Source organism: Paraphaeosphaeria sporulosa (assembly GCF_001642045.1).
Source record: "Paraphaeosphaeria sporulosa strain AP3s5-JAC2a unplaced genomic scaffold CC84scaffold_15, whole genome shotgun sequence".
NCBI lineage: Eukaryota > Fungi > Ascomycota > Dothideomycetes > Pleosporales > Didymosphaeriaceae > Paraphaeosphaeria > Paraphaeosphaeria sporulosa.
In genome coordinates, this window is record NW_017253374.1 from 24,691 (window position 1) to 51,759 (window position 27,069).

The 27,069-nt window shown below is 51.9% G+C and overlaps 12 protein-coding genes across 12 annotated transcripts; 7 read left to right on the forward strand and 5 right to left on the reverse strand.

The window, feature by feature from the left end:
* Window positions 1-99: 99 nt before the first annotated feature.
* CC84DRAFT_1169319 (NAD(P)-binding protein) lies at window positions 100-1,300 on the forward strand. The gene is made up of 2 exons (XM_018179638.1): window positions 100-596; window positions 645-1,300. Exons 1-2 carry the CDS (start codon window positions 319-321, stop codon window positions 1,216-1,218), a joined length of 852 nt encoding a protein of 283 aa, XP_018029527.1. The 5' UTR covers window positions 100-318; the 3' UTR covers window positions 1,219-1,300.
* Window positions 1,301-3,487: 2,187 nt separating this feature from the next.
* On the forward strand, window positions 3,488-4,277 carry CC84DRAFT_1232493 (Aldo/keto reductase; the record flags this gene model as incomplete). The annotated part of the gene is made up of 2 exons (XM_018183764.1): window positions 3,488-3,727; window positions 3,781-4,277. The coding sequence occupies exons 1-2, from the start codon at window positions 3,640-3,642 to the stop codon at window positions 4,275-4,277; spliced, it is 585 nt and encodes a 194-aa protein (XP_018029528.1). The 5' UTR covers window positions 3,488-3,639.
* A 777-nt stretch (window positions 4,278-5,054) lies between these two features.
* On the reverse strand, window positions 5,055-6,417 carry CC84DRAFT_1156979 (uncharacterized protein; the record flags this gene model as incomplete). Its single annotated transcript, XM_018176994.1, has 4 exons — window positions 5,055-5,580; window positions 5,640-5,772; window positions 5,826-6,195; window positions 6,244-6,417. 4 exons carry the CDS (start codon window positions 6,415-6,417, stop codon window positions 5,091-5,093), a joined length of 1,167 nt encoding a protein of 388 aa, XP_018029529.1. The 3' UTR covers window positions 5,055-5,090.
* Window positions 6,418-8,522: 2,105 nt separating this feature from the next.
* CC84DRAFT_1264184 (alcohol oxidase) lies at window positions 8,523-10,499 on the forward strand (the record flags this gene model as incomplete). Its single annotated transcript, XM_018185288.1, has 2 exons — window positions 8,523-8,706; window positions 8,754-10,499. The coding sequence occupies 2 exons, from the start codon at window positions 8,523-8,525 to the stop codon at window positions 10,475-10,477; spliced, it is 1,908 nt and encodes a 635-aa protein (XP_018029530.1). The 3' UTR covers window positions 10,478-10,499.
* A 1,093-nt stretch (window positions 10,500-11,592) lies between these two features.
* CC84DRAFT_1104319 (uncharacterized protein) lies at window positions 11,593-12,017 on the reverse strand (the record flags this gene model as incomplete). The annotated part of the gene is made up of 2 exons (XM_018175051.1): window positions 11,593-11,778; window positions 11,829-12,017. Coding segments are annotated over 2 exons (375 nt in total), but the record flags the coding sequence as incomplete, so codon positions are not given.
* Window positions 12,018-13,828: 1,811 nt separating this feature from the next.
* Window positions 13,829-15,168, forward strand: CC84DRAFT_1191167 (S-adenosyl-L-methionine-dependent methyltransferase; the record flags this gene model as incomplete). Its single annotated transcript, XM_018181166.1, has 3 exons — window positions 13,829-14,020; window positions 14,084-14,952; window positions 15,006-15,168. The coding sequence occupies 3 exons, from the start codon at window positions 13,829-13,831 to the stop codon at window positions 15,166-15,168; spliced, it is 1,224 nt and encodes a 407-aa protein (XP_018029532.1).
* Window positions 15,106-17,987, reverse strand: CC84DRAFT_1264185 (uncharacterized protein). Its single transcript, XM_018185289.1, has 2 exons — window positions 17,872-17,987; window positions 15,106-17,826 (listed from the first exon to the last, which is right to left on the reverse strand). The coding sequence occupies exons 1-2, from the start codon at window positions 17,892-17,894 to the stop codon at window positions 15,348-15,350; spliced, it is 2,502 nt and encodes an 833-aa protein (XP_018029533.1). The 5' UTR covers window positions 17,895-17,987; the 3' UTR covers window positions 15,106-15,347.
* Window positions 17,988-18,109: 122 nt separating this feature from the next.
* CC84DRAFT_1169322 (uncharacterized protein) lies at window positions 18,110-19,460 on the forward strand. Its single transcript, XM_018179639.1, has one exon. The coding sequence runs from the start codon at window positions 18,141-18,143 to the stop codon at window positions 19,374-19,376; it is 1,236 nt and encodes a 411-aa protein (XP_018029534.1). The 5' UTR covers window positions 18,110-18,140; the 3' UTR covers window positions 19,377-19,460.
* Window positions 19,461-19,794: 334 nt separating this feature from the next.
* On the forward strand, window positions 19,795-21,266 carry CC84DRAFT_1181328 (uncharacterized protein; the record flags this gene model as incomplete). Its single annotated transcript, XM_018180552.1, has 4 exons — window positions 19,795-19,987; window positions 20,253-20,479; window positions 20,527-20,836; window positions 20,884-21,266. 4 exons carry the CDS (start codon window positions 19,795-19,797, stop codon window positions 21,264-21,266), a joined length of 1,113 nt encoding a protein of 370 aa, XP_018029535.1.
* A 710-nt stretch (window positions 21,267-21,976) lies between these two features.
* Window positions 21,977-23,331, reverse strand: CC84DRAFT_1130873 (NAD(P)-binding protein). Its single transcript, XM_018175874.1, has 4 exons — window positions 23,043-23,331; window positions 22,882-22,993; window positions 22,353-22,829; window positions 21,977-22,296 (listed from the first exon to the last, which is right to left on the reverse strand). The coding sequence occupies exons 1-4, from the start codon at window positions 23,082-23,084 to the stop codon at window positions 22,103-22,105; spliced, it is 825 nt and encodes a 274-aa protein (XP_018029536.1). The 5' UTR covers window positions 23,085-23,331; the 3' UTR covers window positions 21,977-22,102.
* A 317-nt stretch (window positions 23,332-23,648) lies between these two features.
* CC84DRAFT_1169324 (uncharacterized protein) lies at window positions 23,649-25,461 on the forward strand. Its single transcript, XM_018179640.1, has 4 exons — window positions 23,649-23,767; window positions 23,822-24,145; window positions 24,195-24,478; window positions 24,544-25,461. Exons 1-4 carry the CDS (start codon window positions 23,722-23,724, stop codon window positions 25,390-25,392), a joined length of 1,503 nt encoding a protein of 500 aa, XP_018029537.1. The 5' UTR covers window positions 23,649-23,721; the 3' UTR covers window positions 25,393-25,461.
* Window positions 25,462-26,246: 785 nt separating this feature from the next.
* CC84DRAFT_1050485 (HET-domain-containing protein) lies at window positions 26,247-26,648 on the reverse strand (the record flags this gene model as incomplete). The annotated part of the gene is made up of 2 exons (XM_018173468.1): window positions 26,247-26,421; window positions 26,491-26,648. Coding segments are annotated over 2 exons (333 nt in total), but the record flags the coding sequence as incomplete, so codon positions are not given.
* Between the last annotated feature and the right edge of the window lie 421 nt (window positions 26,649-27,069).

Consider the following 27,069-nt stretch of genomic DNA (forward strand, 5'->3'; position numbering starts at 1 on the left):
GTCGGATTTAGACACTTCGCTACTGCGATTACAGCAATACCCGCTACTCGCGCTATGCTCGGTAAGCTCCCGCCAAGTGGAACTCCACCATTCTGGTCGTTGTCCGCCTTTGTTCACACCTGCAGGATGGTAAACCCTATTGCCCAGCGAATGAGCAGCCCATTGTTGAATGAACGCAGGCGGCGACCATCGGGGACCAGGAGACTTAAGACGGAGGTGCCACCCCGTTTGAACAGCGTTGGTTATCTCTACACTCAGCTTCATTCTGACATCGAACCCTGACTCCATCGTATCATACACATTCCACAGATTCTCATCATGGCCGTATTCCTCATCACGGGCACCTCTTCTGGCTTCGGTTCGCAGATCGCCAAACAGGCCCTGCAGGCCGGCCACAAGGTCATCGCTACCTCCCGCGATGCTGGCAAGCTCTCCGAGCTAAAGGACCTCGGCGCGGCCACGCTCAGCCTCGACATCAACGCCTCTGAGGCCGACATCCAGAACACTATCAAGGAGGCTGCCGCAATCTACGGCACCATCGACATCCTCGTCAACAATGCCGGCTACATCTGGGAGGGCGCCGTAGAGGAGGCTTCGTAAGTACCCACCGCGCTACTGTATGACGCACCTGACTCGCGCAACAGAGCTGCGGAGATCCAAGCGACTTTCCACACCAACGTCTTCGCGCACGTCGCCGTAACCCAAGCTGTCCTGCCCTACCTGCGCGCCCAGAAGAGTGGCACCATCGCCTTCATGGGCAGCATTGCCGGCTGGGAGGGCGGAGTCGCCTGCGGTCTGTACTGCGGCGTCAAGTTTGCTGTCGCCGGCATCGCAGAGTCACTCCGCGAGGAAGTCGCGTCGTTCGGCATCAAAGTCACTGTCGTCGAGCCCGGCTACTTCCGCACCAACTTCCTCGCCTCCGGTTCCAAGTTCCTCGCGAAGAACCCCATTGCCGACTATGAGCCTGTCCTTGCGCCGATCAAGGGCGCATTCCAGGCCTTCAATGGCAACCAGCCCGGTGACCCAGTCAAGGGCGCGCAGCTCATTGTCGAGGCGCTGACTGGCACGGGCAGGGCAGAGGGTCGCGAGTTGCCCCGGAGGCTGTTGATTGGACCCGATGCGGTGGGCTTTGTGACTGGCGTCATTGAGAAGGAGACAAAGAGCGTCGAGGCGTGGAAGGACCTCTCGGTCACTACCAACCTCGATCAATCGGCTTAGGTGTGAAGTGTCGGGAAGGTTCCATAGATGCAGCAACTTCTTAGAAAAGTTACTATGTGAATAGAACACAATAATGATATCCATTGAATTACGAGCATTCGTCTCTCTGTCTCTGCAAACCATGTTTCGTTGACTCGACAGACTTCAGGTCCTTTCTGTTGCTGTCCATATTGGACACTCTTTTCCACACTCACTCTTTCCGACTCTAGATCCTTTCCCTGGGCCTTTCTGGTATGTCAATGTCTAGTTGCTCAACTTTCAGAAGCTATGCATGCTATCCTGTCCGCGAACCACTTTTACACATTTGATCAGGCTTATCCTATGTTAACCATGCTGCAACCACATGTCTACGAAGTCTACAAGAGATCTCATCGTCCGCGCTGTGACCTTAAACCCTGCGCTCACTGATACAAAACAGCTTCGCTACACGAAGCCGTCTCCAGCCAACGTCCGATGGAACGCAGCAAGCTATCAGGCTCAAGCGAACTGCTGCGTCCTTTCCATTATGTACTCGGTAATCAATAGAGCCACGTATAGACGAAATCGTTCAGTGACCATTCGGTTTATGACACAAGCGATGCTTTGAAGATGGGAAGCTAATGCATATCGCTGACTGCAGGATTGAATAAGCTTCATAACGTGCGCCTGTATCTTCAAACAGAAATTGCTCCAAAGCTTAATTCTTATATTTTCGTAGTATTGGACTGCGTTTGGAGAAATGTTGCAATATCTATCTCTGATGGAGAGTGGACAGCGGCCTTGCAAGATCGATGGATCCCACACGAGCTGGAGAAATAGGCCGAGATAGAAGCCAAAAGAAGACATAACTGAGCCGATGACGTGAATTATGTACCTTGAGGTGTATGTCGCCCTACTTTTCCATGCGCGAGTCATCAATATACACATCAGTTTAACTAGATTTTCTGATTACATATACTTAGCTATACTATGAAACAGCTGAACAGCCGTGAAGAGCAAACAACCTGGCACTCAAATTCTATGAGGAGCAACTGTTCATGAGTCGTAGGAGGAGATATATAGACATGTATGAGGCTTTTGATCATATAGCGAATGCATCAGCTTCTGTGGGAGATGCGGTTTTTTGTGAGACTTCGTAAGGATACTACCTATAGTAAGACTTTGAGATTGTTGCGAAGCATAACAGCAGAATAGGATGGACTTTGATGCGTAAAATGGCTGAAAATATACTCAGTGGGAAAGCTATCTAGTGATCACACATGTACATTCTGAGTTCGGCTTTGAGGTTCGATATATTTGACTCTGAGGTCATTTTTTCGAAGCCCCCATCATGGGAAAATGAAACAATTAGACAGCTTGATGGAAGATACTCAAGCTAACAGCCTTGCCGGAAAAGCATACCATTCCTTCCATGACAATCTCCTTTGGCTCGTGTATCAACTATCAGTCTTTGCGTGTGAGCAAGCATGTATCCATATGGCTGAAATTTATAAGTCCTAGGTATCGAACATACAGAAACATTAAGATCATCCGTCCACGATCGTCGTCAATATTAGCTTAGATCTTGAGTTCACTCAGCTCCAGCTTGGCCGCGCACTAAAGTGCGCTTTTCAGACAAGACAGACTTGTCGTAATTGTGGTCAAGTAACAGCACCAATTGAGCGACGGCGAATTTAATAGTCGAGGTCGATGACAACGACGCATATAGAACGATTAAGGAGTACAAGCAAGTTACAAGCAGAACCTTAGGCTATGACTAGGGGAATCCTGGGGAGATACCGCGGTGTCGAAGACCATGAGTGAGCAGGAGCGAAGGTCCTTTGAGATGATTAGACGAAGAGCTGCGGCGCCCAAGCGCGACTTTCATCCGTCCTTGATCTTTCTCTGGAGTCCACAACATCAGAAGATACTTCCGAGCTGGAATACGGTCGCGTAAACCTTCTGAGAATGTGGATTTGCATTGAAGTAGCTTCAGCAGTAGGCATAACATGAAGAACTTCGTGATTCTCACATAAGGCGTAATCTGACCGCTATATTACTAGTAGCGTTCTAGTAACCGGTTGTTTCATTGCTTGAACACAAACGTGTTGTATGAATTTTATGCAGGCAGATGTACACGTTGGGAACTAGTGCACTGAATTAGCAATGGATCGCATTGCGTCAACCGCCCCGGAGGAGTTGAATCACTCTTTGATAAGGCTACAGGTTGCACAAGCCGCCATGAGCTTCACTACGATAGGCTACCGAGTGGAAATGGCATAGGCTCTGAGTTAGACGCAAGTTCATTATCGTGCGGCGTAGTCGTCGATGTACTTAGGATTCGGTCAACGTACACCATTTCGGGAATTCGTGTAGGTAAGCGATTGGTGACTTCAATTCGATTAAGCCCAATTTCTCGTATCGAAAGCGCAACAGTATAAAAGGCATCTTGCATCCTCATCGATGCAAGTCAATTCCTTACCAGGCAAGTTTCGTTTGTTGCCAAAACTTTCCTTAAAAGAGGTTGGTCCGATTGGCCGTGGTCTTATGGGTAGGATAAAAGAAGAGCTGTAGGCATACTCTACAAACTAACGTATTTCAAAGGATCAACATGGCGCAAAGACCCCATCCCTACTGAAGATGCTATCAAAGTCCTCAAGGCGGCGCTTGATAGCGGCGTGAACCTGTGGAATGGCGCGGATTTCTACGGCCCACCGGAGGCGAACAGTCTCATTTTGCTCGAGAAATACTTCACTAAGCATCCCGAAGATGCCAATAAGGTTGTGCTAAGCATCAAAGGTGCATCTGGAGCCGGGACCTCACCTAATGGCACCCCAGAAGGTGTGCGCAAGGCTCTTAATGCCGCCATTGCTCAGCTAAAAGGCCATAACAAGATTGACCTCTTAAAGCCTGGACGGATCGACCCGAATACTCCTCTTGATGTGACATTCAAAGTGTACGAGGAGTATGTGCAGAGCGGGAAGATTGGCGGGGTTAGATTGTTGGAGGTCAAAGCGACGACCATCAAAGCTATCTCCAAGATCACTCAGATCACTTATGTTAAGGTTGAGCTGTCCTTATATGTGCATCACTTCCTCTGATCTACTGTCTTACCCAAAGCTTGCCTACACACCCATGGCTCTGATAGGTAGGGATCCACGCAAGCAAGTCCGTTGTGAATGCACGCACCCGGTTCATCTTCAGCCACGCAGCAATCGAAAGGGTGACATTGCCACGGGGGATGTCGTTCTTAATCTTTTGTGGGCAGCTTTAATGCACCTCTTGCGTAGATGGCAATGAAACAGACGCTGAAGAGAAATCTGAGTAGGTACCATTTGTCAGACCTAGTGGGGTACAATTCGTCGCGTGCTAGGACGAGGTTGAGCAGGCCGAGGTCTAGTTGGCGGGGTATCCCAGAAGTATGACCCGAAGACCTCGGCGGCCCCAGAGCTGAAACCAGGCAAGCAGATGTGTATTTGCGCGATCACGTATGGAGGGGAGGACCCAGGTGCCGAGGAATAAGTGTCCGTCGATAGCACACATGAGTGTGGCCGATAATGAGAGAACGGGAAGTAGGCGGAGTAAGCGCGAATGCCATTGCGAGAGCGGACATCTCTATGAACGACAGGAGAATGCGAGACGTATTTGTGCCCAGGTGTGAAAGAATGGAAGAGAATGGAGCGTACAAAGCTGGCTGTGCAGTGGGACATGTGCATGGGATGCACTTGCAGTGCTGTCACCGGTAGTTTTGCGGCGCAGTGGGACGTCTGTCGCATCGGTAAGTATTCGGCGCTCGATGGTCGGTGAAACATAGCTCATCAGAGGTGGTGGAGACTGGTACGCGCTTTTGTGAGAGTTGTGCGAGTGATTGCTAGTTTTCAGTGTGATTCAGCTCCTGTAAATATTCTGCAATATCAAACCCATTCGTGTCCTTGATCCACAACGCTTCGTTTGTCGTCACCCGATACGCTAATCTCCGTTGTGCACGTGATGGACCCAACACCATCTTTCCCCCCGGCACTCCGTTGCGCATCGAGCATGGAGTGCTCGCTATCGTTGTCTAGGTCATGCTTCGGCCTGATGTGTTTTCCCATAGCGTTGCCGTTCAAAACATAATCGTTGCCCACCTCTTTCATTTGGTAGCTGTTTCCGATGCCTTTGCCCACCGACTTCCGACTCACTGACTTCCTGCTTCGTGCTGCAGACCCCAAGACACTCTCTGGAAGGACACGGCGCAGCAGTGTTTCGAAAGTTTTACGGAGGGGAGGCAGGGAAGCGGTAAATGCACCGACGAAGACTTCCGACACGGCGAAGATAGAAAGGTTGACGGATGTGTATGTAGGGTCTGTGGATGCGTTCAAGGACTTCATCTCGTAGAGCTTCAAGGCGGATATAGATGTTGTACTAATACACACATGATTAGATCTAATCTCGTAAGCAGCGTGATAAATGTAGACACATACAGGAGACCAAGCAGGAAAACTGCACGGACACCCCAAAGCGTTGCCTTGGGGAGCTGTACGCGGGAGATATAAACTAACGGGGCGACGGTATAGATCATGTCGGTAAGAATGTTTGTCGCAGCACCTGAGTAACCTTTGCGTTGTCAGCTCTGGTGATTCGGCGTGTGTTCAAGGTTTTGTGCTGACCTGAGATAACCCTAGGCTTGTCACCCCAGCAGCTGCCCGGCTGGGAGCCTGCGACGTCCCAGTGCTTGTAGATAGGTCGGCACTCCCCAAATAGAATGACAGAAGGAAATACGAAATTCATGCCAACATGAACGACTACAGACATCCAGATGATGATGCGATATGCTTTGGTGAAGTCTAGCATCAAAATGTAGGCACAGATGCTGAGCTTAATCAATGCCATACCGTAAAGGTTGAATAGTTGACTGAACCAAAGCCATTTGAGGTATTTCTCTAAATTCTCTGGAGATTCTGATGGATCCCAAACATGTTTACCTGCACCGACGTCGGCCGTTTTATATGTGAGGGTTGCAGCACTCACGGCTAGAAGCTGCCAATGGTCAGTAAAGACATTGCTGAGGGAAACGACAAGCCTTACATGTCCCGTCCAAAGGAAATGATCAGTCGCCTGGAAGAAGTTACGATTTCTCCAGCTTACGTAAAGACGTAAGCCAACGAATATCGAACTAAAAACAAGCAAAGTGACGACGGAAATCTTAAGGTCACTGGAACGGTCGTCCAAGGGAAGAGCCTCTGTGGACGCTGCAGACATGATCGTGAATCAGTGAAAAAGAGAAGGGATGCCGTCTAACGCTGCTGACGATTGGGCCACGCCATGCAGCTCGTTGTGTGTAAGAGTGAGGGGTGGGTGCATGGAGCGGAATCGTCCATGGATGGGTCGGACGGGCTGCCATTGAGTATAAGGTCACATAAAGGCCCAGCGACAGGGCTACCGACACGAGGTAGCCAGTTTTTGGAAGATGCTTCTAGCCTTGCAGGGAGCCCTTCGGTGTGGGTGGCTTGGCAAATTCAGCACTCGCCGCTGAGAGTAAATTTACCGACACACGAGTTTAATACCTCAGCGGTCGAAAATATCTCAAATCCCACCAATCGAGTAAGTAAAAAATTACTAAAGATGCATCGTTATGGCCACCAAAGGGGCATTAGTATCGAGTATCTTGGTGTGAGTGTTTGCGCCAGGGCCTGTGATCTCATCGACCGAATGCCGAGGTTTGTGGATTATGGGCTAGATGTTCCGGCTGAAGGAACAAGCTTTGGCGTGGCTGCGTCGTACCTGCATAATAAACTTTTGTGGGTTTAGAGTTCACTACCTAACGCCATCATCCAAATTTGTTGCCAGCTTCTCCAAATTGGGATCTATGAACACGGAAACCGTATGTCTTTCATCTGGGGAGGAATTCGAGGGAGAGATGCCTTCAGCCGACTCACCAAATCTTCTCTCAAGAAAACCTCACCATATGTACATATCGTCGCCTTTCAAATTCAGAAACAGCCCTGGGGATCATGATATGGTTGCCAGACGCAGAGGCGCACGATGGCCGTTAAGATGGTTGGCAAATCTTCCGCCATCGGACATCGCCGCCAGCTGGACCGATGCGATGGCTGTACACGATCGCGTATCGCTCCCTTATTGGTTCTTGCGTGTGTCGAAGGCGGGTAAAGATACCTTGCTAGCTAAGAAACTGGAAAAGTAAGCTAGGGCTGGCCGTGCAGCCAAAGCTTACTGACCAGGGTGGTTTTAGGGTCAACTTAAAACCGTAGCAGCATCGAAGATGGCGTGACGATTATGGCTGGGCCCACAGAACGCCACACAGAGAGCAAGCTGGATAAGCTCAGTACCACCGAACACGTTGATGGGCGATTACTGTTAGTAATGCATCGAGTAGACTGGTGAAATCTGCAGCCCTTTGGATGAATGGTCCTGCAGCGATATCTTTTCTCGGAGTTTTCGAGTCGAATCTGGGGCAGTCTACGACCAGCTGGTAGTTGAGGGGGGAGGACGGGGTCATCTTCGTAGCGAGATGATGCATGCGCGGCCACGTGGATCTCGTCGCTTAGCGACACTAGCGCCACTAGCGCCACGCTAGGCAGATCGTGCGAGCGACAAATCGGTGTTCTGGATTCATAGATCCAATTCTTAGTACCTGCGTTCGTAGATCTGGGAGCATCGACCCCTGTAACAATGGTGCCAGATATCCTCCGTTCCTCACTGCGACAGATTCATGTCACCGGCGGCGTGCGTTCTGCTTGTTCGAGCCTCTACCATCGTTCGAAACCAAGTCAGCGACCGCCATACTTGCAAGTTTGAGTCCTGTAAGCCGAAGCCTCGCCACATTGGGTCTCCGTCAAATCGCGCTACCCACAATCGCAACCTGCCGTAGTCCTCACTTATATTGGAGGCTTTCTAGCAGCGATCAAGGCAAGCACTAATTCCGCTGGCACAGGGTTTAAGGACCCCTGGACCGCGGAATTACAAACGTAAAAATCCTCTATCAGGTGTAGAACCGGAGATATTACTTTTGTTGAGATCGTCCTTCGCTTCGTACATATCGGTACGATGTCGGGGCGGACGTAGCGATCGTGATTCCGGAGGTTTTGCCAAGGCATAAAGGTATTCGTTTCACAGAAAATCGTTCGATAAATCGCTTCCGTCGGCTCGACGCGGTGACGTTATGCCGAGTACTGAAGACCAATAGTTCACCCTCGCAACCCTTTGGCATTTGACATTGGTCCATTGTTTGATACTCCCAAATACTCGACCTTGCGGGCTGAAGTCCAGCCGGGAGTTGCAGATCACTCCTTTCTTGCCGTTCTAGTTAGCCGCCTCATCGGTGACCGGTTTTTAATTTCTTAGCCATGCGATCCCTATTCAACGGCTTCTGCTTCTTCAACTGCTGGCTGCCAATAATCTCGAGCACACCAAAGCAGCCAATCCCTGGCTCCGAGCCGGACATCGCTGGAAAGACCTTCGATTACATCGTTGTAGGAGGTGGCCTTACCGGACTCACTGTCGCAAATCGTCTGAGTGAGGGGAGCCGCCGTAAGATACTACAAATGGTTTGTATTCCGATGGCTAATAACCATTAGAATCTGTTCTCGTCTTGGAGAATGGCTACCTTGTTGACGATGTGTCAACCCAAGTCCCGTCGTATGCGAACAGTTTGAACAAAGCATTAATGTACAACATCACGTCCGCTCCCAATGTCAATATCGGTGGCCAGGCGAAACCCGTCTGGGTGGGGAACGTGGTAGGGGGTGGGTCAGTCGTGAATGGCATGGCGTTCGACCGTGCATCTTCTGCTGACTATGATGCATGGGAGCAGCTCGGGAACCGCGGCTGGGGCTGGAATGGTCTGCTGCCTTATTTCAAGAAGTCTACTACATTCACACCACCATCGACTGAGAATGTGAAGGCATGGGGGACAACGTACGACGCATCCTACTACGGGACGAACGGGCCTATCCAGGCTTCCTTTCCCCCTTTCGATTATCCTGATATCACCACGATCTGGGCAGCGTACAAATCAGAAGGCGTCCCTTTGCCAAAGGAGCATGCTTCTGGAAATGCTGTCGGCGCCTACTGGATTCCCACAGCGCTTCAGCCAAAGACTGAGACCCGCTCAGATGCCAGGAATGGTTACTATGACCCAGTCAAGAGCCGTAGCAATCTCATCCTCGCCACTGGCAAGACCGTAAACGAGGTGCTCTTTGATCGAGGCCTACTCACTGGGTACACGGCGAAGGGTGTCCAGTACGTCTCACGCAAAGACAACTCTGTCGCACAGGTCTACGCCAGCAAAGAAGTCATCTTGGCGGCCGGGGCTGTCTTCACACCACAACTCCTCCAGCTTAGTGGTTTTGGCCCAAAGGACGTTTTGAGCGCAGCAGGAGTACAGGTCAAACAAGATAGGCCAGCAATAGGCGCGAACATGCAAGACCACCCCAACGCCAATATGCAATTCGACCTTAAAAACTTGGCCACTCCGAACCCATTTTCCGGCCAAGATCCCGCCTTCAATGCGTCCGCATGGGCACAATACTATGCCAATAGGACTGGCCCCATCACTCAAGCTCATGGCAGCAGCCTCGCCTTCCTGAGCTTGCAGACCGTTTCCGAAAAATACGAGTCCATCGTCGCAAATATCAAGAGCCAGAATGCACGCACGTACCTCCCAGCAGTCTATGCTGATTCTAAGCTCCTTGCTGGCTTCATCAAGCAACGCGACATCATCGCGGACCTACACTCCCGCACTGACGCAGCGGTCGCCGAGTTTCCTATGGTAGCCTTTGGTCTTGCCATTGGTGCCCTACAACGCCCTCTATCACGCGGCACTGTCACTCTCAATTCATCTAATAAGTATGGTATGCCTGTCGTGCAGTGGAACACTTTCCAAAACCCCATTGATCGGCAAATATTAGTTGAGATGGTGCGCTGGCTTCGTCAGCACTGGGCGCGACCCGAGCTGAATAAGTTCCAGCCGGTTGAAACAGTGCCCGGTACTGGAGAGACGGACGACGAGATCATCGAAGCACTCATCCAAACCAAGGCGCTCGAGGCAAGCTTTGCGCACATGTCTGGAAGCTGCTCAATGATGCCTGAGGCTTACGGCGGTGTTGTAGGCAGCGATCTACTTATGTATGGAGTGAAGCGTCTAAGCATCGTGGATGGAAGCATTATCCCGCTGGTGCCGGCGACACACCTGCAAGCCACCATGTATGCGGTCGCCGAGAAAGCTGCAGACATCATCAAGGGGCGAAATTCCATTCCCACAATACCTTCCATCTTCAATGCTTTCAACTTCTTTGCTTAGCATGTATGTCATAGTATCTGTCAATCGTATCAAGACTTCAGTCTCATCTACGCATCTCTGCTGACTCGCTGAAGCTGTTGACTTTGTCTTTACCCTTTACATCTTCCACATCCGCTATCCGAAAGATGTCGCCGGGATGGAGAAGGCGGCAACGATGATATCGATAGTCCAGTCTATCTTGGTTTCGGGATTAGAAGACAGGCTCTATGGGCGATGTCGTTCTTCTCGAGGATGGCCGTGTTGATGTGGTGCCTGACAAGGTTGTCGTCTTCAGCGTCGGCGAAGGGCTTTTAACTACTATGCAGTCTAGCGTCATTTAAGCAAGTATACTATCGTCTCCATATCATACACTCATCCTTAACGCTAGGGAAGTTCCATTTCACTATTTGTTCGTTAATTTTTGATTATAGAGCCTACAGAGCTCGCATATAGTCACTGAACTTCTGCGCTGACCCAAGCAGCGTAAGGGTGATGATCAAGAGAAGGGCCTATGTCTATATAACAATTTTTTAGCTCAAGAGTTATTATAGGATCCATCCGGATTACTCAGCCATTAATGGAGAAAAATGAGCTGTGAAACTGCGACCAGGAGGGAGATTCCCAGGATTAAGTATCTTCCAAAACCTAGGTTGGGTGGCTAACATGACGAAATGGTAGGAGAGGGCAATTCTCTTAGTAGGCCCACTGAAGTTATAGTAAGGGACGAATTTCTTCTAGTGCGTGTTTGCGTATACTATTATACAATAGGTTTGATAAAAAAAAAATGAAAACTTTATTATGAGAGAATGGTAAAGAGTGACTGGAACTTTACATATAGTAGAGTATTGACTGAAGTTCCCTTAACCAAAATATTATTCAGTCATAGTCTAATATTACTACAGATACGTGACTCCTATATACGTGGAAAGTAAACTCTCATGTCTACTAACTGATTGAGAATCTACTAACAGCGCCCATGCTGAGAGCTCTAGTAATCTGGATTGCTCTAAGATACCTTAAGAGCACTTGGAAGAGTGAGACATACAGATACAGGGCCGTATAGTTTCATGTCTAGCTGAAGTAGGTATGCGATGCTGTTATAAATCACCTTTGCTAGTGTCGCGTCTCATACCAAGTTAGAAAGACCGTAGCTGGGCCATCTCATGGTCAAGCCTTGACGATAAAGACCGCCACTCGTCACTTCCCACGCACTTTCTACACCACAGAACCTCAGCCAGATCATATTTGGCCTTGAAAAGTCGCAAACAAGAGTAAGCTGGCTCACGTAATGCCCATTGCCAATTGGTTTCATATTGATCACACTGGACCAGGTGAGCTTGGCCCGTGAACCGTGCAAGAAATGGCAGCCGACCTCATTAACGTAGCACTCGGAATCAGGGCTCAACCTGTGAATAGTGTATCCGATTTGACCAGTCATTCTGTCTCGGATCTGCTGAATCTTTGTAGTAGGAATGCTCTGGTCCCAGCTGGCTTTCACTACTAGATGAACACCAGCATTATGCCAAACGGGATTCAGAGCGGCGTCTATAGGTTTTGAGCTTGCAATTTTGCTACCAGCAATTAGATGTCCTAATACGTCAAGCTACTTGAGTTAACCTTGGTAGTTGGTTGTGATGCAAATTTAATCGCACGTAGATATACCTCTAACTCTTCCATGTACAGGGTAGCGGGCTAAGTAATTTCACAACGCTTGACCAAGCCTCGCTTCGGCTTACACATGGTATAGATTCGCCAATTGTATAATTTTCGTTTAACTGATGGTAGTGTCAGCACACTTCTCCAGGTACATGCCACCATTGATCTGTGTCTCATAGGTACTGCTATACCAGCAGCGTCCTGGCGTTCAATTATAAAGGTCTTTCAGTGCTTCTTAGTTGTAAGCTGAGGCATACTATATACATTTCCATAAGACCTTATCTAGATTATCCATCTTCAATTATATTAATCCGTCTTTATAACAGTGCTTTGCCGATTATCAAGCGCATCCACTATTTCTTCCATCCACTCTTAATGAACGCCCATCATCTGCCCTCTTAGGGCGAAGGGACCTTTGACCTCTATCTCTCCACTCTTCTAGCTATAGTAAGACACGACTTTCTTATTTTGTTCGGAGCTGATACAGTAGACCCATTGTTTGGGCTAGCACTACGAACATGCTCTTCATAGCCCCCGTAAGGTCACCTTTCTTTACGTCTTCATCGAAGTTGCGAGGTTGTGTATGTCAAATTATGTGATCAGCGGCTCTATTGGGCGGAGAGGAAGGAGCAAGAAAGGGAACACTCATTGTCATGGGAGTCTTGCCATTCAATTGGTCGCTTTGGTAGGTCTCGTGGCGATAAGTGCTACATTACACGTAATACTAAACCGCGAACCGACAACAACTTCCTGTAGACAGCATGTGTACTGGGAGAAAGACGTGGAATTACTCTACACGTTGAGATCAAGGCATGGCTCAAATCAATCCAACAGTCGTGAACGGCCATTTAATCCAACAGCGATGTCGGTCTTCTTCAAGGATCCTGTAGATTCCTTTTAGGAGATGATGGACCCAACTCTTCAAAAACAGAAAATCTACCAGCTCTGGTAACTGTAGTAGGATGGCATAATGTCCAGTTATGATGAGAGCGCGAGGGTCCTTCTCTTGTGATCTTTCGAGCATTTGATCGTCTAAGATATACAAATATCGAAGGACAATCTGTTGCAACGGATCGTCCTCATACGGGCCGTCCCCATCAGACCCGTAGGTTGCTTGGAAAGTTTGTTTCAAAGCTTCAAAAGCAGCATGATAGATCTCTCTGGATTCCGATACGACGTCCGAAAAGATGAAAGAGTTCAAGTCGTGCGAAGCGGTTTGCTAATGTACTCTTCGGAGGCAGAACGAAGTAACTGTTGCTACGTTCGTGATCCGAGGTAAAGCCGTCTCTGAAGTGACCGGCCACACGAATGAAAGATCGCCAAATTTTGGAACTTATGTTCTCCACGCCCTGGAGAAATCCTATCCATACAGGTGAACCCTGCTCAATGAATACAAGTATTCGCCTGTTTTCGGGCCGCGCGCGAGAAGGTGTATCCACACCAGCAGGGCGGAAACCTGCCTGGAGACATTGCCTTGACGAGCTTCCTGCGTAAAGCGGATGCCTATCTACTTAATTATCATAGAGGCCGAAGCCTACAAGCAGGGAACATTGTCGGTGACACGCGTTAGTCTTAACACAGGCCATATCGACCTAAATGAAAACAGGTTAGACTAGCGGCGCTTTACGCGGCACAGTCTGTAAATGTAAGAACAGTATATACTCGATAGTCTTCACCTTATTTGGGAGATCGACTTGTCTTCTTGAACACCCCGAAATGCCTACCCTCGCCGATCTCGCCCGAGAAATCCTCCGCAATGCCGAATTTATTGACGGTGCGGCTTCACGACCCGAAGATGCGGCAGGCCTGGACGTCGAGACAGCTCGAACTGCGCTCCTCGATGCAACGCATAGATTGATACTGCAGAGCCAGTCTCCAGAGTCATACATGTTCCAGCAGATGTGGAGCGTGCGTTTGCCTCGCCCCTCCAACATCCCTCATGATCGCATGTGCACTAACTAGACCTGAAAGATAACCGACACGTTCATCCTCCGCATGATTTACACCCTCAACCTCCCCCGGCACGTGCCGCTCGTCGGGTCAACCACATACACCGCCGTCGCCGCTCAAGTTGACGTCCCTCTGGACCATCTCATCCGCCTCGTCCGCTATGCCATCACAATCGGCTACTTCACCGAGCCTATCCCGGACCACGTCGCGCACTCGCCCGCATCCCGCCTGCTAGCAGTCAACCCCGACGCATTCGACGCAATGGGCATGATCCTGAACGAGCTCGGCCCCTCGACACATGCTTTTCCCGCAGCACTGACCCGCTTCGCTGCAAGCGAAGAGCCAAACGAAACAGCGTACAACATTGCAAACGACACCGATCTGGCTATCTACGACTTCCTCGCTCAGCACCCTGAGCGCGCGCGCAGATTCGGCGGCGCAATGCGCTTCTTCAGCGGTGGCGGCGGGAACTATATCCAGGCTCTTCTTGACGCTTTCCCCTGGACGGACGCCGCCAATGATAGAGATGACTTCGTCGTCGTAGACGTCGGGGGCGGGCACGGTAGCGTGGCAGTTGCGCTTGCAGGGCATACAGCGCACATGCGGTTCATAGTCCAGGATAAGGAGGAAACCGTTGCGGAGGGGCGCAACGTGCTGCCTGCCGCGTTGGAGGGCAGAGTGGAGTTCCAGACGCATGACTTCTTCACTCCTCAGCCCCTCGCTGCAGACATTTACTTCTTCCGGTGGATCTTCCACAATTGGAGCTACAAGTACTGTGTCCGGATCCTCCAGAATCTGGTCCCGGCATTGAAGCCCGGCGCGCGCATCATGGTCTACGAGCATGTAGTGGAGCCTGGCGTCGATGTGCTGCTCAGCAAGAAGAAGGAGAGGTAAGTCAAGCCACTGCCTATAGTGCAAACGCTTGTTAACTAAGGGACTTCAGATACCTAGACTTGTTCATGCTCTGTGCGTACAACAGCCGAGAGCGTACGGAGGAAGAGTGGCGCGCTCTATTTGCGGCGGTAGACAGCAGGTTTGTGTTTCAGAGCGTGACTGCGGTTGCGGGTGCGTCGCTGAGTCTCGTCGAGGCGGTGTGGAGGGGGTGAAGCTACTGTGGTCGCGGGTTTCACATCATGCTTAAGGAGGACAGCAAATACATTGGGACGTTGCAAACTTGAGAACGTCATATTCTTCGATATAGTCGTATTCGTAACAGACTGCGCATACCAAGCAAATTGGCCAAAGCCCGTATCCGAGGAGTCCCGAACGCATCGCTCACATAAAGTTACACAATGCCCTCGTGGAAGCGATCTACGCCCTTCTTGATCTCCTTCACGATGTCCACCGCATCCTGCTGGTTCTGCGCCTCGAAGTCGTACCGCTTTGTCTCCTTCTCCTTGAACACAACGACCCTGAACATCTTCGGGTGCTTCTTGCTGACCTTGCTGCCGACTACGCTCGAGAAGTGCACTGTTGTCGTCTTGGCCGGCTGGTCAAAGATCTGCTTCGTATTCCCTGTTTCGCCGGGCATGATGTGAATGTACTCGTTGTCTAGTGCAAGTGTCCGTGATGTGGAAGACGCGAAAGACATGGGCTGCTTGCGCATGACGGGCCAGCGTTTGTAGTATGAAGTCGACGGGAGGGATAGTCCTGCGTTCGAGTCGTTGTGCTTGGCAAGCGGATGGATGAGTCCGTGGCCGGACACAGCAGCGGCGGTACGTTCGCCTTTCTTGGTTTTCTTGGGGGCACCACCTGTAGCAATGGTGAGGGGTGCATTAGGAGACGATGATCCTGGACTGCCAGCAATACCAAAAACACCGTCACCTACGAAGCGACGGCGCACGAGGTCAAGGTCGACGCGTGAGCCCAGGGCCTCGACTGTGCGATCAGGCGGCGCGACCGTGGTGCTGGCGGATACCTTGAGGACAAAGAGACCCTTGTCGAGCCGGAGGTCGCGGCAGACTTGATCGAAGACTTCAGCGATGTAGGTGTCCGTTGTGCAAGGGATGGGAATGCGCCTGTTGTTGAAGTGTTCGTCTGTATAGTGGACGGTGAGAGTCTTGGGGGCCCCAGTGCGGCTAGCGGACGTTACATTGGAGATTGTGGGAGCATCTGCCAAGTTCGAAGTGTCCTTGCGGGTAGCCGTTGGCGCGAAAGAAGGCCCGGTGATGGGATTGCGGAAGCTCTTGGCGCGTGACGGTATCGGTTTTGGTGGCGGCGGCTTAAGTCTCGGAGCTTCCTCTGATGTCTGCGAAGCAGCCACCGCAGCGGCCGCTTCGCGACTGAAGTCGGGAGTGATCTTCTCGTTCTCGACCATCTCGCGGTCGGTCGCTTGAACGAGACCAAATTCGTCCCATGGCTTTTCCCTAGCGCGCGGTCGCATACCCCTACTGTTGTTGGAAGCAAAGTCCATGAGTGGGCGGTTTCGCGTCAAGGGAGGAAATTCGTCATCAATCTCGCCGTCGTCGTACATGCGCAGCACCCAGCAGTTCACATTGACCTTGTCCGGAGCCAACGGAGGCTCCAACTTCTCTTCCTGGTATCGCCACAAGGCATAGCCAATGGCCTCTGCCACAGTCACGACCTGGCCATTATCGGCAGTCTTCCTTATGAGTAGTTCGAGGGCTTTGGACGGCTTGGAAGAAAATGGACAGTAGAGCTTCATGTAAATGGGATTCGAATTGGCCTCGCTGGCCGCATCCCAGGCGGCGAATCGCTGCAAGGGGTTCGAGGGTTTTTGCTCCTTGGCTTGAAGTGCCTGTGTTAACGCGCTGACTGGAGGTATAAAGCTGATTGGTCTTGGCGGAGGAAGTGCTTGTAACGTGGGTTGTAGTTGCGTCCTGGGCTTCTTTGGAGAGTTGCTGGCGAAAGGCGTCAGATTAGGCATGTTGGGCAGCTCGGTCGGGGGTGAAGAGTCGAGCGGATCGTCACCTTCACCTATGAAGGAGCCACTGTCAGCTGTGCCGGAGAATTCCGACGAAAGGGAGCTGTCTGATTCATTACCCTCGTCGAGGGCTTCCAGCGGCTCCTTGTCCTCCTCGCCCATGCGCTGCGACAGCAGATAATTGGCCTTGGCAGCCTTGCGGGGGTTCAATCTTCGCTTCTGGAAGGAGAGGGAGTCCATCTCATTCTCGGACGACATCTCGCTGCTGGTGATGGTGTCTCTGCGGGGGCGGCCGGTGACGCTCTGGACGCCGTCGGATGAGCCTCGGCGCAGGCCAGCCTCAGGAGGCCGCGAAGGCGACGTGACCATGAGCGAGGGGCCTTCGGCTGCCTCGTTCAGTCCGCTCCTCAGGGCAGAGCCGCGGATGGGCGAGGACCCAGCGCGGGTGCGGACGGGCATCTTCTGGAACTTGATCTGGTTGGCGGGCCTGGCATCGTCCTCTTCGTCGCTCTCGTCGCTCAGGTCGCTGCTGTCGTCCTCGTCCAATTGCTCGCGGCGGCGGCGGCGCTTCGCATTCAGGGTAGGCCCCACGGTGTCGTTGCTGCCGCCGCCGCCCGTGACCATGCCGCCTTCCTCGTCATCCTCGAAGCCCTCGGGGGGCTTGAGCCCGGCCGAGCGCGGGGCCTGGAAGTACTCGGAGGTGATTGCGGTGGGGATGGGCGGCGAGTAGGTGCGCTTGATGTCGGCGGCATTGGGCACCCACCCGGCGGCGCGGAAGGCGGGGTTGTTGAGGACGGCCGTGTTTACATTGATCAGGCGCTCGCCGACGCCGTCCTTGATCGCCGACAGGTACGCGCTGCGCAGCTGGAAGAGCACGAAGCTGCGCGGGTTAGCGGAGGCTGCGCGGCCGTCTTGCGAGGCTCACTCTTCGTTCTGCAGGAGCGACATGGCGGGCCGTCCTATCGTCGCATGTCGTGAAGCCGCAGATGCACGTCCAGGCCAGCTGAGAGCGTCGTCATGCAACGGAGCCGTGGGTTGCTGGCCAGGTGCAGTCGCGCCTTCCCCACGTCGGAGGCTCTGGGGGACCCTGGCCTGGCCCGAGCTCATCGCCGCCCGTGCAACTGAAACAGGCGCGTCTGACCTCATCGCCGCCTGGCCTTGACCAACACCACGACAACCTCTCCACCGCGCACCATGAACCTGACAGGCTACTCCGACTCCGAAGACTCCGGCGACGACACCCCTGCCGTCTCCCAACCTGCCGCAAAGCCCGCACCCAAGCCCGCCTTCCAAAAAGTCGTCGACCGCTCGAACCCCGGCAAGATCAAGCTCAATCTGCCCAGCGCATCCCAGTCGCACGCCGCAACGGATGACATCGAGTCCGAAGCACCGCCGGCTAAGAAGGCGCGCATCGGGGGCGGCGCATTCGGCGGTTTCAATGCGATGCTGCCTGCGCCTAAAAAACCAAGAGTGGAAGCAGCCACCGCCGACGCACCTTCCGGGAAGAGGGGATTAGGCAAGGGCTTGGGAGCAGGCGTGAACCTGAAGACGGGCGCAGAGCCTGCCTTCCAACGGCAGCGAGCACTCGACCTGGACGACTATGATGAGAATGGGAACCCAATCAAGCAAGAAGCACGGAAACAGGAGGACTTTCGCGCACTGCTGAACTTGCCCGCGCCAAAGACCGACACCAAGGCTGCAGAACCTCCAGCATCCACGCCTTCAGACTCGCCAGCACCGCCTGCATCAACTGCCGAACAAGCGCCCGCAAGACCCAGGTTCATGCCCAAGGGAATGGGATGGGGGAAGAAAAAGAAGCCCGCAGCCGCTAGAGCATCGACAGCTTCGGCGCAAATCGATGCCAGAACCGCGTCCCAAGCATCGTCTATTGCGCCTCCAGCAGAACAGAAGCCGCCGCCCAAACCCAAAGTATCGCTCTTTGGATCTGTGTCACAGGAGGTGGAAGCTCCAGCGAAACAGCCAGCCGGAGAGTACCAACCTCTAATCTACGGCGCCGACCAGGACGACGAGGAAATGGCCATCCCGGACTCGGCCTTTTCGTCCCACCCAACCCCTGCCCCCATCTCCCACGCCCCACCTCCCTCAAACGACCTCACCAACATCGCCTCCGAACTCAACCTCACCGAAGCGGAGCGACGCCAGCTCTTTGGCAGGAAAGGTCAAGGGCCCGATTTCTCAGGCGCCAAGATTGTCGACTTCAACACAGACCGCGAGTATGCACACAACGAGATGCTGCGCCAGCAGGGCGAGACGGTGCAGCACAATGCACTTAAGAGCATCTCCGGAACAGGCAAGAATAGTCTCAGGAGCTTGATCAACGTGGCAAGCACGCAGAAGGATGCGCTGGAGGAGCATTTTGCGAGCGGGCGTCGGAACAAGAAGGAGGCGGGTAATAAGTATGGGTGGTAGACGAGAATCCAACCAGCACTTCAAGGAATGAACGCACGCTGTATTTGTTTCACTTCATGTCCTCTTTGTTCATATCATTCTCACAACTACTTCCGGTGATACTCGTGACTTTTTCGCTGCATGAGCGAGTGCACAGTTCTCACATTGTAGGTCCACGGAACTAGCCGGTCTTTCACGAGGCATGCGCACGTGCCCCTCACGTTCACCGCAGGCGATTTGAGTAGCAGTTGGCTCCTTGGCGTCAACACGAAGAGCGATTCGCCTTCACCGCAAATCTTCAACAACACCGCCAAGACAGTATATAACACATCAGATCGGACCTGTGCGCGCAAACACCCGTACACACGCTTGCTCAAACGCTCGTATCAATCCAATTTGCTCGAGAGCACGAAACGCCCGGTAACTTGCGGCCAGCAACATGGAAGAGAACTCGGCCGTCGAGATGGCGAAGCGCAAGAACAGCGGACGGGAGCGCGAGGACCCCACGAAGAAACACCAGTTGGATGCGGCGTCGGACGCGACCTCCGCCACAATGCGTACGAAGACTCGAAAAGACTCCAATATCCGTGCGGATCAAACGCCGAGCCTGCCCCTGGTACTACCCATGCTACGTGAGTCTTTGACCTGCAGCACCGCGCAGCTCCCCGTCGGAGCCCGCTCGCCGGGTTCATCTGGCTCAACAGCCACTCGAACAATCGGATATCCCACTGGTGGATCTGTTCGGGCATCCGGTTCCCCAGGCAGACCTCGTGAACCGGACCATGTTTCCGAGTTCTCCAGCCTCGGTATTGACTCACACGCAGATACAAGCACAGGTCTTGCTTCGAAGAGTGGGGACATGATTTTGGAATTCAGCTGGACTCTGCCGCACAGCAGCTCCACGATATCTCTTGCGCCCGGCTCAGAGATCTGGTCTCGACTGCACCCGTCGTGCATCCACGCCTCCCCATTTGGCCCTCACCCCGAGCCACGAGCATCCCCCACTTCCACTGCCGCTCACTGAGCCCAGCAATCTAGTGGCCGGAAAAAAGCAGATGCACTTCCGCTTCCTGGATCTGCCCAAGGAAGTGCGGTTCATGGTTTACGACTGCTTAGGCTGCGATGTAAGCGCCATAGCATGTCCCAACAGAACGATACCTACACGCGGCAGACATGCCACTCAGTCGCTCACGCTCAGATGGGGCTGTGGTACAAGGACACCCCTTCACCATTCGGACTGTTCCGCACCTGCCGCTTCATCTACGACGAGGCCCGCGCTCTCTTGCGATGCTGTCGTCGGGTGGGTGGCCTCACGCTTCTTGCGTCCGTCAAGAGCGCTGAGGACTGGTCACTCAGCACACACGTGGCGGCAATGATCCAGAACGGAGTCATGTATGACGAAGTGGAGAAAGCGTCACGGAAGGAGGGCGTGCTGGGCGCGCACTTGCCATTGAGCCATTGGTGGAGGAAACGCGTTTCCAGTATGTCATGCTCATGGAATAAGAGGAGCGTGCGGAACGTCTGGCAGCACGCGAAGCGAAGCGCGAAACCCGGGCCCTGGTTGCGGGCCGACGCTCAGGAGCGATGGTCTGGCCTCAAGAGCAAGGCAGCAAGGAACCCAAGAAGAGCCTTGAACAGGTGCAGGGTTTTGCCCGCCAATTTGGTCATGTAGGACTGTTGAAGTTGATGGGTGGGCAGACGGTACATATCCGCCTCCTAGTAGCCGAGAACAGCGGGAGCATTGAGGAAGAGGGTGCTATCGAAGATGATGCTGGCGAAAAGAGCGACGCAGCCGACTCCGATGTGGACGAGCACAATGGTAGCAGCAAGGACAAGTACACCGACAAAACAACACGGGCGGCTATGAGCAAGACGTCCACGACGGCGACGATGATGAAGTCCAAGACGTAGACGTAGACGTAGATGAAGATGAAGATGAGGACGAAGAAATCCCCCTCCCAAATCACCCTGTTCTCGAGCACGCAAAATCCGCCACTTACGACGTCGAAAAGCTGTCTCACACGCTCATCAAGCTCGCTCGCAAAATCGGTAAACAGTGCGCCGTCAACACAACCATCGTTTGCACATCGCGCACCATTCTAGCCCGCGCACAGCGCAAAATGAGAAAGTTTACCCTCGGCTGTGTTGACAAGGATGAGATACTGAAGGTGGGGCATCGTGACGATAGTGAGAACGATTGGGTCGGATCCTTCTCATGGGTACTGGATGCGGTAGGGGGGTTGCGGTGGGAGCTTGCGGATAGCAATGAGCGGCGGTTGGTAGAGCAGGTGACGATTCGAGAGGAGGAGGTTTTTTCTTACGGTGGATGGAGAGGCTGAGGCGGGACGGGCGCAGTGCTGGTTCGTGAACGTTTCACTGGGGAAGCTCAGGGAGGGCTGCAATGAGTTTGAGAACATCATGGACGTTGGGGACGAAGTCGCGCCTTGAGTCGCACAGTGAGATATAGATGTCGCGCGCGGGGTGTCTCACCTATGGACATACGTGGTCTGGCCTGTTATCTATGTATTGCGTTGTTGCATCGCGACGCAGACAGCGGCTGCGGATCGTCACATATCAAGAAGTTGCTATTTCGTTGGATATGCTGCCCTGTAGACGCGATTGGATAGTGTAGGAATACCAACGAGACTACAGTCACGGCATGTCTAAGCTCAACATAAGATTCATGCAACAATTCAACGTCTCTGCAATCGCACCAATTCTGGATCTACCGCCACACCCCCCAATATCTAAGGCAGCCACCTCTTTGTCCCAAGATGCGACAGATACTTCCCCTGGTCCCCATTCTCGATGCTCAGCTTATCTAGCGCGCTTAACATCATCTTCACGGACTCTACCGGCTCATACGCCCCCTTGAATGCCGGCGAGTACACCTGCATCTTACCGACGAATTCCTGGAATTTGGCCGCTTCCTGAGGATTAACTGTACACACAGGCGATCAGCACCACAACGCTCCAAATAGGACCCGAGGAACCTACTATTATTGGCATACCCAGTGTCTACAATGCCAGGACACATGCTGATGAACAGCACGCCGTCTTTCTTGTACTGCGCGCCGAACTTGATGTTGACCATATTCAGCGCAGCCTTGGTGCTCGAGTACAAGATGGCCTGGTCAAGTTCCCACTCCCTGTTGAAGTCGAGGTCGCCCATGCCACTGGAAATAGACAGCACTTTTTTGGTTGGACCTTTCAGGAGAAGCGGCAAGAAGGCCTCGTACAGGAATATCTGCGCGAGGACGTTTGTGTCAAAGAAGCTGCGGAACTGCTTGGTGAACTCTTCAGTTGAGGAGTTGGCGAGGAGGTCGCCGGGGCCGGCGAATTGGTCGAACGTGTCGAGGTACGCGGCGTTGCCGACGAGGTAGTCGAGGGTGCCGCTAGTGATGGTGGCGGTGTCTGCGGCGGCTTTCCTGAGCGCGGGGATGTCGTTCAGGTCAGCTTGGAGAATGTGGATGTCTTGGGGACTTGTTAGAGCCGTAGTATAGATACTAGATGGGGGCTGGCATACTCTTGCGATCTGCGAGCTCGTTCTTCACGCGCTCGATGGTTGGAGGCGCATTGCGGACAAGTCCAATGACCGTGTTCGAGGGGTCTTCAGAAAGATGCTTGACGAAGCCCCACTGCTGATAGTGAGCGAGAGGAAGATGTGGAGTTTGTTATGATACTTACACCAATGCCTCGTGAAGCTCCCGTGATGGCGTAAGATGGCATTGCAAAAGTACGTGAGAACTCGGAGTAGAAATCTCTGGCTATGGAGGCGGTGAAGAGCGAGTGTGCTTATGTCGATACAAGATGTGTGTAAAAGCTCCCTTTATACCACCTTATGAGAAGCCTCTTGTCAAAAAGCGTGTCCACACATGGCTCCAGATTAGAAATGCTACTCAGTACCATATCGTCATAGTGGAGACGAAAGGCAGCGAGGAAGGTTGCTTGGCAACTTTTTGCGATACAAATCCTTGTATAAATGCGACATAAACATGAGAGCAACTAAATGCGAAGAGACGATATGGCACCCGGTACATAATCAGTGCTTATGTCATCCGTACTAATTGAAGTGGACGGGGCAATGGTCCGCGAACAATTGTCCGTATCTAGCGCTAGCGACAGATTGAGTCTAAACATCCTCGTGTGCTACCTCGCTCCGTGCTAGTCCGCTGCACGATGCTCTGAGCACCAACATCTGAGCAACTTCCAGCGATCACGTGTCTGCTTACGATATCGTTCATAGTCGCTCGCTGAAAGTTGCAGCTTCCACTCCCTCCGCCTCGTCGTGCATCTTCCATTCGTTAATCCTTGCTTTTGCAATCTGGTACAGTCTTAACTCCGGGAACGGCGCGCAAGTAAAGACATGGGAAGAGCGGCAACAGGGAAGAGAAGCTGCGGCACGTGTAAAGGTGGGTTCACCAGAAAACCTCTTTAAGAGACCTGTCATTCAATGGCTACTTTAGATCGAAAAATTCTCTGCGATAGAACTACTCCTACTTGTTCTCAATGTACACGGACAAAACGCGAATGCAAAGGCTACGGCCTGCGACTGTCGTGGCCAAGAGAGAAAGATGCTAGACGTGCTATCGTGCTCCAGTCTTCTCGGCATAATATAAAGCATTCAGACAAGCGAGTAAAAAATGCGTCCATGGTCCATGCCACGAATTGGGACATAGAGATGTACATGTTCTTGTCAGCCCTAGCTGCTCGTGCGCCCGTGCTTCATGAGCCGGTACGATGGAACCCTCACCAAATGGGAGAAGTGGAGTGGGACTTGCTGAATTATTGTGAAAGCCCCTAACGAAGATCTCATTTCTTTGGCTGACGATCTTCAAGTTCAACTGGAAGCATCCCGATCTCTCACTACATTTGGTTCCGACCCAAAGCATCTCGCAAAATTCCTCATGCAAATATCGCAGAATGGAAAATCGCCGGCTTCGAAAGCAGTTCTCCACTCCATCCTCGGACTCTCATCTGTATATCGTTACGGCTGGAATGCTCAAGCTATGGAATTCAAAATTTCTAGTTTGCGAGCTCTAGCCCAGGCGTCAGAGACGTTCGAAGAGTCGGTAGAAGGCACGCATCATGTCGCGGCAGGAATGCTTCTGTGTTCCCTTGAGGTATATAAACATCCCAAATCCTTTCTTTATACACGAAGTCCTGACGCGAAAACGGCGATGCACAGGTTCACATGGCCTCTTGCAGTGCCAGCGAGTGGACGTGGTACGTCAACGGCATCAAAGAAATTCTTTACTCTGATATTCCCCACCGGAAATGCACACTCGACGTAGAGAAAACAATGCTGATGAATTGGGTCTACTACCATGATATCATGAAGGTTTTCAGCATCCGGCACTGGAAGCCGGAACGAGAAGACGAAGTTATAGCGTCCATAAGCCAGCCTCAGATTCTGAACGAATCCAGCACCCGGAAGCTAGTAAGCAGGGAAGAGCTCACATACTGCGACGAGCCACTGTCATCGGCACCCTGGATACCTGCGATCTTGAAGCTGATGTCAGAGCTCTGCGACACAGTGCCAACGAAACCGTGCCTACAAAGCATGAGTGCACAAGAACTGGATGTATACGCAAACCGCATCAAGATACTCGACTGGCGGATTAGAGACATTCCGATGCCTTCTCCTACCGAGAAGTCCAGCGCAAGCGTCTATTTATATCAGCTCGCCATGCTCATCTACCTCAATCGCGTCACCGAGAATATCCTCAAGCAAACCTCAAAGCTGAAAGGATATATCGACAACGCATTCACGCTCATATCTGAGCTGGAAACATGCAAGCCACACTTCCCAATGTACATCATAGGCTGGGAGGCACGGACCGATGAGCAGCGAGCGACTTTCCTCGAAATGTTGGAACGGACCAAGAAAGATCCATCCTCCCGGTCAGTGTTCCATGTCGAGGCATTGGTGCAAGCTGGGTGGACGCAAGACGATCTTGCCGAAGAGGATTTGAACTACTGGGATAAAGTGACTACTCTCGTCAGCGTCTGCTTCACCATGCCCAGCTTTGTATAAGTGCGATTCGTGGTTAGGATAGCTTAGTCCAGCTAACTCCATATCTCAAGAACCCATCATGTCTTCCAGAATTATTTTCATTGAAACCTTGACTGCTTAAGTTTCTCGCTGCTCTTGTCTTCGTTCTGAGCGACATGTTGACGCACGTAGATGCTATGCATTCTCAAGTGCTGCCCGTTTCTTCACTTTCATTGCCCCTAACAAGCCCTCCACTACTTCCTCTTCTTTTGTTCTAGTACTAGTATATGCTGCATCAAAATCGCTGCTCGCCGCTCCATGGATAATCTCTTTGTTCCTAGATATTGTCCCGATGCATTTGAGTTCCACCTTGAGCCGGATCAGACTCTCCAAATGCACTTTCATTGTCCGTTCTTCCTCGCTTCTGATCCTGCTAGAGATATCGATCTTTTTCACTATGCGTTAATTCTTTGGTCCACTGTTGATCCTCGAAACAGGTTTGGAGCCATACCTCATGAATACTTTAGGTAAGAGTTATGTCATGTCCAATGCAAATGGGTTTGATTTAAGGGAACTTGTACCTTAATGTCCTGAATCAGTCTCAAAAACTGACAAGCAGAGCTCTGCTACGAACCCAAGAACACATACAACTGCAGGTAAATTGCTTGATATGAAATCCCTAACCCGAAACCTACACTCTTCACCTCCGTCTCAAACGCTTTTCCGCAGCATGCATGTTGTGGCTAAAAAATGGCGGATACTTGAACATCAACTGCCATGTACGCATGAGTCGGGCAAAAGGTCTCTAGGCTTTTGTGATGGATGATAATCGTATAGCTAGAGGGGCACAAATTCTACAGCATATTCGCCGCTATCTGAATGTTATCGCCCTTAATGCCTAACCAGACCAAGACATGGGTTGCCGAAGAATAGATGTCCCCCATGATTGCAACTTGGTGGAGCCGTTCCTTCAGGTTGCGTTGGTCGATGCACAGTGCATCTATCCATATATATTCTGTGTCGTCTGACAGTGACCCAAGACTCATCTCCTTCTCCTCGCCATGGTTGGATCTTTCTGCAGGCATTTGATTATGTTCATCATTACGGTTTCCCGTTTCAGATGCTACACACCTACGTCACTGAATTTCAAAATCCCAGAGATGCTTTCGGACGTCGAGGGCTTGCCCATTGAGCAGGAATTCTTTCAAACTGTTCTCTGGTCCCCACACGTAGAACAGGGTTTTGTACGGCGGTGCAGTCTCGGTATTCACTGTGCAAAGACCGCACGTACTTAGATCGAAGTCATAAAGATTAGAATCCAACTTGAGTTTCAATAGGAGTATGTTGGTACATGAGTCATGTGTTAAAGGGTTGGAATCGTAGGGGTTGGTTGGCAGGGCCATAGTAGAAGTGATCGCCGGCAGCAGGTGCTCGGCATACTCAGCTGAAAGACGACATGCCGACCATATGCCAGCAATTCATCTATTGTACGCTCTGCTTCGTTCTTCCTTCAGGGATGTTGAAGAGAGGGCCCACGGTCGGAAGCTGAAGTGTGCGATTTCGATTGCACATGAGGCGGATTTTGTAGCGCTGTGCTGATGTGACACCGTTACGCGATCAAACCACAAGGCTACATGAAGAGGAGTGGCGCTAGCCGAATTCCACAGGCATGCCATACAGCGCATCTATCTTTGCGAAATCCCCACCGCGTAGTCTCAA